The sequence below is a fragment of the Mastigoproctus giganteus genome, chromosome 3 (assembly GCF_048544385.1).
Source record: "Mastigoproctus giganteus isolate SK-2022 chromosome 3, ASM4854438v1, whole genome shotgun sequence".
Classification (NCBI taxonomy): domain Eukaryota; kingdom Metazoa; phylum Arthropoda; class Arachnida; order Uropygi; family Thelyphonidae; genus Mastigoproctus; species Mastigoproctus giganteus.
This window is the reverse complement of record NC_143577.1, coordinates 223,561,533-223,571,336: the sequence shown is the minus strand read 5'-3', so window position 1 is coordinate 223,571,336 and position 9,804 is coordinate 223,561,533. Positions and strand designations below refer to the sequence as shown.

General features: G+C 32.7%; 1 protein-coding gene across 4 annotated transcripts in view; it reads left to right on the top strand.

Annotated features, from left to right (window-relative positions):
* The window catches only part of LOC150088785 (SLIT-ROBO Rho GTPase-activating protein 1-like), a 431,497-nt gene that overhangs the window by 360,291 nt on the left and 61,402 nt on the right, over positions 1–9,804 (top strand). For all 4 annotated transcript variants that reach the window (XM_090369652.1, XM_090369651.1, XM_090369650.1 and 1 more), the window contains exons 5-8: positions 2,194–2,352; positions 2,467–2,595; positions 4,991–5,212; positions 8,868–8,969. In XM_090369652.1, the coding sequence (XP_090225778.1) occupies positions 2,194–2,352; positions 2,467–2,595; positions 4,991–5,212; positions 8,868–8,969 (612 nt within the window). The remainder of the gene's footprint in view (positions 1–2,193; positions 2,353–2,466; positions 2,596–4,990; positions 5,213–8,867; positions 8,970–9,804) is intronic.

Sequence of the window (9,804 nt, the reverse complement as noted above, 5' to 3'; positions counted from 1 at the left end):
TGGGAGCTTGAACCCCTCCCGAAGTGGAGGGGTAATCTGATCTTTTTTCTTTAGAAAGTGCATAACTAGTGCATAAATTGTTTATTAACAAATTATTTTTTTATTACTGTATTTTTATTTTTAAAGACACTCGCGTAGATACACACATATCATAACGTCAATCAACATCTCAATAGCTATTCTCTCTCTCTCTCTCTATATATATATATATATATATATATAATATTAGTAAATTAATAAGAGGAGTTTACCTCAATATAGTACGTAGAACACTTCCGTATGATACCCTCCAGAAATTAAAACGGAAAAAACGAAAAAATCGACAACTTACCGGTACATTAAAGTAAAATATAAATAATTAAATAATCAATTTAACACAATTCAAAATCAATTTAAAACAATTAAAATTCAAATTAACGCAATTAAAGGCGCCTCCGTAGCCAGGTGGGAAGGAGCAGCAGTGCATAGCACATTCTTCTTGATTAGACCGGGGTTCGAGCCCGTCACCACCAAATACGGAGGATGCGGAAAGGTCAGGGAATGACCACCGCATATCTCGGAGCAATATGGCCTTAGTTGCTAATGCTCCTAAAAACTAAAATAACAACAACAACAATTAAAAGAATCTAACGAAAATATTCAAAACGATTTTCCTTCCTGAAGCTGACAATGCTTTTCGACCGACTGTCGTGATCACAGGAATGAAAATTCCTGATTCATACTATCTAATATATATATAATGTACTGTGTGTATGTGTGTGTGTGTAAAGAATCTTTCTTTCTTTCTTTCTCTATTATTTCTTAACCAACCATTTAAGGTCAGTTTATGAAATAAAACGAAAAATAAAGAAACCTTTACTATAACCAAACCTAAATCAATAATATAGTAAAAAGCACTCATGAACTCCAAAAATCTGCTTTTAATAATGAGAAAAAAACATAATGAAGAACATAAAAATGAATGGAACAGAACTTTTTCAGAAAAAAAAAAAAAAATCATGAATACAAATCATATAATTGAACCTCAATAGCTATTTGCAATTTGAGTAATATTCTGAAACGTATCTTCATGATTTTTCCCATAAATTTGATGCCACATATATTCATTCATGTGACCCATCAACGTATCTTTACATCTGCCATTTAGTCACACTTTTTAGTCTCTTCCACTGGGCTTCAATGTTATTCGTATGTGTTCCTGTATGTGGATCTACAGTCCCATTATCTTTACCCTCATATCTGATCACTAGGGTCTTAGATTCAGGGATTCCATTTCTTCATAGAAATAAGCCCAGTATAATAAAATGTTTCCACAAAATCAACCCTAACATGCTTTTATTAGAACTTTAGGAACCTTTATAACAAACTTCAGCCACTAAAAACTCAGTTTGATTTCAATTTCATTTGTCTAACCAAACCTTGGCTTAATAATCAGAAAAGACCCTATCTTTTTTTTTTTAAATCAGTGTTTTACAGTGGGTAATGAAAGACTTGTCAAGTATAGTGGTGATGTTTTCTTCTTTTGAAATGACTAGCAACAGATTTGATTACATACACATCACTTTTTTTCCTTTTATTTTCATACAGCATTCATTGTTTTTTTGAGGGATGCCCAAAGTGCTTTGCAGTAGCATTGAAAGCCAGCACAAGCCCTGTGCAAAATAGAACCTGGGTTCTCTACCTGGAATAGTTGATCTCCTTCCCAGCTTTTGAGAGGATAGTTTATTCTACCAGTCCAGTTCTGAGCATCATTTTATTTTTATTCAATTGTGGGGAATATTAAAATAGCTGAGGGAGATTTAATCTAAACCATATGCACATTGTATTTGCAATTTACACAGATATTCAATTTGCCTTTGAGTATCAAAACTGAGAAGATTTGATGATGTGAAAGATATGAGAATACATAAATTTGATAAGAGAATACATGAAAGCCTGTTTGAAAAGTAAGATATGAGATTTTTTGTGAAAAGTCATTTAACTACAGAACAGTGGAACAGCATGTAAATGAGGGCACAACAGGCACTTCTCTTTTGATGTAATTACCCATCACATTCAGGCACTTGTCTCACTGTGTCACAGGTGCAGTTGTAACTCACCCTGAATTTGATTTTTAATTTTTAAATCATTCTTTTAAGAAACAAGAGGCCTTCTTTAGTGTAAGTTTCTATATTTAATTTTCTATTATTTTAGACAATGAAGACTTATCAGACTTATCACACAGAAGAAAGGCAAGCAGAAGGAAAACTGAGGTATGTGGAAGCACAAAGGTCTAAGTTGGAACAGACCATTCCTCGGGAAAAACTAGAAAAATCAAAGAAGTTTCGAGTAGTTGAAAAGGAAATACAAAAGGTATACTTTGGTTTATCTGTGAGGTGGAAGAATTTTTAATTTCTTGCGTGTACATGCACGCACAGGTTAATGTATTTAATTCGTACTTGAATATTTTTTATTTTATTTTTGCAGAGAATGTCAAAATATAATGATGCAAGAACTAAGTCTCTGAAGGCACGTAATGACTACCTCTTATGTATGGATGCTTCAAATTCTGCAGTCCACAAATACTTTGTTGATGATTTATCAGATTTGATTGACGTAAGCTTCTTTTTCATTTTCTTTTCATAGCACTCTTTCCCAGACAGTTCTGCTCTTTGTTTCTTCCCTTATTCTTGCATGACATTAAAGAAGTAATGTTATGTACACTTATTAAACAGTATGCTGTTAAAAATGTCATTTGTTGATTATTAAGCTGCTGATTAGATACCAAGTTGATTCTTGTGTTATAAGTAATAATACATGAATTACTTGTGCATCATAAAGATCAGTGCATGATACAGATACTTTAAAAGAACTCACTAAATATTAATTCATTACTATTAGCTATATCTTGGTATTTCATTACTATTAGTATTTAATAGATGTCAATGTGAGGAAAGTGTCAATATTGTTTGTTTAAAAATTGCATAAGTCTGATGAAATAATGATGATGATGATAATTTTGAATTATGAATGTTCTGATATGTCTGATAATCTGATAAGTCTGGTGAAAATAATAATAATAATGATGATGATGATAATAATTTTGAATTATAAATATTACAATATTCATTTAGATTCATCAATTCCAAAAAAAAATTGGCAGCCAGAACACTATTATGAATACTGCAATATTTCTAATTCAGAATTATTATCAATATGAAAAATGTAAGAATTTTTGTATATCAGGAATTCTTTAGTAATCTATTTTTAACTAGATGATCCTGCACTTTGCTACAGAAATTAATTCCTAATTGAAGTTACACAATTTACTTCCTAATTATATAAATGCAATTGTAATCAAACCAGTATTAAAAAAAAAAGCCTTATTTCATATAAAAAAAATTCATGATTCATTAAAATCATATTGAAATATAATTCATTCATTTATACATATAATTCATGTAGATGAATAATTTAAACAAGTTATAGTCATCAACAGAAGGAAGTTGTTCCACCCCCTTTTATTTTTTGAATTATTGTAGTTTCTACCTTGTAAATCTTTTTTATATGTGGTTACCTTGGAGTCTAAACAGAAAATTTGCATAATTATTGTTTTTTCATTCTTTTATACTTATTTAAACTTGCATTTCATTCATTAACTTTGAGAATGCCAACTTAATTTAATAAATCATCACAGGATAAAAGTGCCCATTACCTCTTTACTCAGTGTGCAAAGAAACAGTAATCTACTGCTTTCATTGTCATGTTCAAATGTGGCAGGCAGTCATCCTTAATCTTAATTTTTAAGATTAGGAGAATTTTGTATACAGTGCATGATTTTATGTACAGTATACAGTATATAAATCATGCAAATTATGATTGCATGATTTACATGGCCTTATATTACTTCATTTTGTAATATAAGTAATAATAAAAATAAATTCTATTATATGCATAAAAATTAAAATAACACACTACTGTATTTACCACCAAACATCATCTCCTTTTGCAGCCAATAGACCAAGATGTGATTAAAACTTTCAAATCTTATTATCTTCAATCTGTTTTTGAATGATTTTTAGTAAAGCAAACAAATGAACATGATATCACAGTTAAAGAATATTGGAAGGCCTTTAACATCAAGGATACCATCCTTGATGTTAAAGGCCTTCCAATTTGTGAGGCTTTTTTGGTATAGGCGGTTTCAGCGCAGTGTATGAATGGCATATGGAAGACGTTGCATCAGCAGTTTTGTCGTGATTGTGTTGTCTTCAGTATTGACAACGCCATAATTGCTGCAAAAAAAGTCAGTGTAAAGGCAGAAAACAAAGTTGGATTGGCAGAAGCATTGGATGAGGCAGATATTGAAACTTTTGGAATCTCATGTTGACTACTTCACCAATGAAAACCAAGTTGAACTGGAGAAAGAGAGATTGCATGAAGAGGAGCAGACATCCAAAAGTCAGCAAGAGTCATCTGAATGGCCTGTTCCTACTAAACAGGTGACTTTCAGTTGAATTTTTTATGAAAATAATTTATCACTATAAATTTAATTTTATCTTATTCGTGTTAATTATAAAAAAATTTCCATTAATATTAATTTATCTGTGTAAAGTAAGCCATAAAACTATAATGTTGGTGACTATTTTATTCATTTGTAGAATGTATTTCCCACCACCCCAAATTTTAATGTATTTCTATGGGATAATGGGTTTTAATTTACAACAGTCTTTATTTACACATCAGTCCCATGCGTAAATCATGACTGCCCTGTATTATCCCTTACAACTAAAGATAACACTTTCAAAATGAGACAGACTAATTAGTCAGATAATAGATCTGGAGAGAATTGTGAATAATAGGCGAGGTGAAAAGGTGATTTCAAGGAGCCACTTGAGAAAGGTAATGAGGATTTAATGTTTAATTATAAATAATAAATAGTTTTTCTGAAAAGAAAACCAAAAATGATTTACTGTACTTAACTAATTCAGTATTTTTTTGTTCTCTGTAGTGTATGGATTTTGGCTTTCATACTTGTCTGGCTCGCACATTAATGATGTATGTAAGCTCAGAGGAGTGCCTCAAAAAATCTCGTCAGAACAGCATTAATGGTATGAATAAATGTGTAGCAAGTTTAGATTCCAGAGCAGATAAACAACATTTCTTGGAGTACAATAATTCAGCTTTTATGGTGCCAAAGAAATTTGAATTTCAGGGTCACAGAGGAGATGAGGTAGGACCAAATTAGTCTTTGTTATGAAATAATTTTTTATAATTCTTTTTATACTTTTGTTAATTTAAGGTATTTATTGATGTTTTATAATTTATATGCATTTATTTCTGCAATTTAGATAATGATGATGATGATAATTATAAACCTTTTTAATAAACCTATAAACCTATAGGTAAACTTTACAATTAAAAACCTTATAAACCTATTTATTGTAAACTTTACAATTAAAGTTTACAATAAATATGTAATTTCATCTGACTTTACAGCTTGTGTTAGGTAAATTCTGTTTTAATAATTCTGTGCAAAGAATCATACTATAATTATTGAACAAATACAAGCTGTCAGAAGTTTAAGAAAATCAGGTACACTGAATAAGGATGAAACAAAATATTGTTCTCATACCAAGGCCACCGTAGCCTAGTGGTCAGGCACACGCGTGCCTAAGTACACGTGCCTTGAGTGACCGGGGTTCAAGCCTGTGACTACTGAATACAGTGCTGTTTCTTATATTCAATCTATCATGCGAACTCCTCTGACCGTTTGGCCGTCCTGGAGTATAAACAGAAAATTTATTTATATACTCAGCGATTACTGAATTATAACCACCCCTATGAAACTGAATGCGACCCGTTGATCACGTTAGGTACGAGAATGCGGAATTAGTCGACCTATGTAACATGTATAAGGTGTCAGTGGTTCAGTAGGTAGTAAAATCCCAAGCGTGATGGGTAAAAGGAAGAATTTATCGGACTTTTATAAAGGACAGATTGTGGGTGCTTGACGAGCTGGTGCCTCGATTTCCCAAACAGCTGAACTGGTGGGGGTGTTTGAGAGCCACCGTAGTTAAAGTGTACCAGGACTGGCATCACAAGACTGAGTTTCAGTAGGATTAAATTTAAATAATTTTTCTTTCTCCCACTAAAGAATTATGTGGAGATCAATATTTAAGAAACTGGTAGTGGATATGTAAGAAGTTAAAAGCTGTTTGTGCAGAGTAAGGATTCTCAATTGGTAGGTGGAATGTAGTGTTATGCCATTGGTAAAGCCATGGATAGGATTTTCATTTGGTGGGAGAAGGTCATTAATGTACAGTACTTGTACAAGAGGAAAAGAGTGGGTAAAAGAACTGAATCTTGAGGAACACCAGTATTAGTTGAGAGGTTAGAAGCAGAGTGCCATCTACCATAACCCTTGCAGGCAATAGGAGAGAAAATTGGCTAGCAAGTTGCAATTTAGTAATTAATGTTATTTGTGTTTCCTTAAATTAGAGTTCATGCACACCAGATAATGATTTGAACCTTTATGGGATGGTAGAATCAAGAATGGGAAGTAGATTGTAGCAGAAAGAAATGGTAAATAAGAAGTTATACTAAAATACTTTTTTTTTTAGTAAGATATATTGAGTTTCTCTCTAGCATTTTTTTAAACTATGTTCATTTGTTGTTTTGTGATGTATTTGTCCTGCGATTAAAACAATTGACACAGTACTATGCTTGCTACAAGTATTTCCTTTTTTTTTTGATCATGTTGCTTTTCAATATTGATTTTGGATTTTTTTTGCCCTTTCCCTGATTTTGTCCTCAACTATTTTTAATATACTGTATAGGCTGTTTTAACATAAGAGCCTTATTTATTATAATAAAGAAGATCTCTTTGTATTTAAGAAATTTTGTATTTTTATTTTCACATTTTTTTAAAAAATACACTTATGACTAGTTTTAAATAGTCAAATAGGCATGTACAGTATTTAATGCTCTGAAGTATTTAATCCAGAGCTAACCAATCAACTTCACTGAGGTACTTTGTGATGAAAATGTGTAGTGCTATTGTGTTAGTTGTTTCTGGCCACTTTATCACCTGGAAAACTTGCCCAGTGTCTATCTACACCACAGAGAAATGGGCCATAACTTAGTATAATCTAAACACCTGGTGGCCAAATTCTACTGTAATCTGGCATCCTACAGAATCTCATATCCACTGGAGAGAGTGCAATATCAGTGGGTGCCAACAAATCCCATACCCTTGAGGCCTCAGTCCAAGACCACCAGCAAAAAAAAGAAAAAGAAAAAAAGTGGACTTCTATAACTTATCTAGGTAAAACAAAGTACAAAACTGATCTACTAAAAAATTAAGGTTATTAATTTATTAAATTCTTTGCAATCAATTAATTCTTAAGTGATTACAAAGAATTAAAGTTGCAAAGAACCAGCAACTATAAATCAAGTTAATTGATTAAAAATAATTACAAAACAATGCTGTCCACAGGATTTTGACAATATTATTAGAGAATAAAGAGGATTCTGACAGATAAAGAGAAGAATATCTATAAATGGTAATTTGTACAAGAATGATAAATGATTTTTAAATAACTCTAACAAATCTTTTTAAATAACTCTAATAACACTGCTCAACGTGGACTAATGTTATTAGTGGGGTTCCTCAGGATTCAGTGTTGGGTCCGTTGTTGTTTTCGGTGTTTATGAATGATATTGATGATGGGATATCAAGTTTAATGTCCAAGTTTGCAGATGATACAAAGGTTGGCAGGGTTGTTAAGGACACCACTGACGCTATGCTGCTGCAACAGGATCTGGAAAGGCTGAACAGATGGGCTGAGAGGTGGCAAATGAAGTTTAATATTGACAAATGTAAAGTACTACATATGGGAAACAGTAACCCCAGAGCAACGTATCAACTCTGCGGTACTACACTGACAGTGGTGGAGAATGAAAAGGACCCGGGGGGTAATTGTGCAGGCAGATATGAAGTTCTCTGAACAGTGCAGATGAGCTGCAAGAGTAGCTCATGGTGTCTTGTCAATGATATACAGGAATTTTTCTAGCAGGGATAAGGAGGTGATTATTCCCTTGTATAAGGCAATGGTTAGGCCACATCTTGAGTACTGTATACAGGTCTGGAGGCCTCATTTCAAGAAGGATGTAGAGCTGCTGGAACGGGTACAGAGAAGGGCAACAAGATTAGTGAATGAAACAAAGGGTTGCTCTTACGAAGAAAGGCTTAAGTTTTGCAAATTACAGAGTCTGGAGACTAGGCACCGGCGAGGTGATCTGATAGAGGTGTATAAGGCTTTGAATGGTTTGAGCATGCTCAATGCCAATGGGATTCTTCATCTTGCTCAGAATAATCAGCTCAGAGGGCATAAATTCAAATTGAGGAAGGACGGATGTCGGATAGATGTGCGGAAATTTGCCTTTGGCCAGCGGGTGGTTGGTTGGTGGAACCGACTTCCATCACTTGTTGTTGAAGTTGATAGCCTAAACAAATTTAAGGCTCAACTGGACAGGTATTTCGAGCGAACGGAGGGGTGAAATGGGAGTGGTGTGTTTTTTTTTGGCTGATGCTGAATAAGCTTGCTTTCTTGCATCATATGCCTCTACTAATGCTAATGCTAAAACAATAAAAATTAATCGGGGTCATTGCAAACAATTGCAAAGATATAGCTCATAAATTACAATTTGAAGACTTAAATTGTAATCATATGATAAATAACTCACTTTTACAAATTAATATCAATAATTGTAATTAATAATTTTATAAAATAATCAGATAAGCAGTTTTATGTGTAGTATTAAATTTTTTAAAAATTTTGTTTAGAGATGGTATTTTAATTTATCTTTGTTTTAAATCTTGAAAGCTAAATCAGGTGTGTGTAAATAAAGCCATTCAGGAAGATTTGGAACAAAGGTACAAACATTTATCTAAAAGGCTTACTTCTCTGAAGACTGAAAGTGAAGAGGTAGGATACCTTTTATTGTACTTTAAATATATGTCTAGTATGTAGTTCAAAACTGATTTTAAATAATTTAATGATGTATAAATTTTGGGACTTTCCAAATTTCTGAATGAAGTTTTATAAATAATAAAGCAGTGTAATAAAATTTTCTTGATCTACTAAGAACAGGTTAGAAGTTGTTGGTTACTTAAAATCCCATCATAGCGAAGAAATTTTCTTTATACCATTATCATGGGTGTACAAGTCACAGTGGTAGTACATACAACTCCAGGGGCTCACATCTGGTGAGTATGGGCTTGGCACACCCAGGGTCCTGAGCTGGATATCATCATTCTTCTCTTTCTTGGTGATTCCCTTCTACTTTTGACTCTCTCTCTCTCTCTCTCTCTCTCTCTCTCTCAGGATAATTTGGGAATTTTTTTTTTGGCTGATACAGCATAAGCCTTGCACCATATAGCTAATAATAACAGTTCATCTAAACCATCACTATTCCATTCACTATTTTCTTCCATGTTATCTTCCTTCCTATTGGATTTTTAGTCCTAGTCACAGTAAGCTCTCTTTCTTCTAATGCTTGCTTGACATCATCAATCTACCTTTCTCCTGGTCTATAACCATTCATTTTTGCTTCAAATATTTGTTTAGATAATCTTCCTTCTCTTAGCCTTTCTGCATGCCAGTATCATAACTGTTAATTTTAACTATTGATTTTTAAAGTGAAGTTTTTTGTAGTACAACTTTTTGGTTTATTTGTTAATACCGAGGAAGCAAAATAGAAGGGTTCTCAGTTTACCACAGATACTTATCTTTGGTAAAACTGTTTCATTATACATTTTCT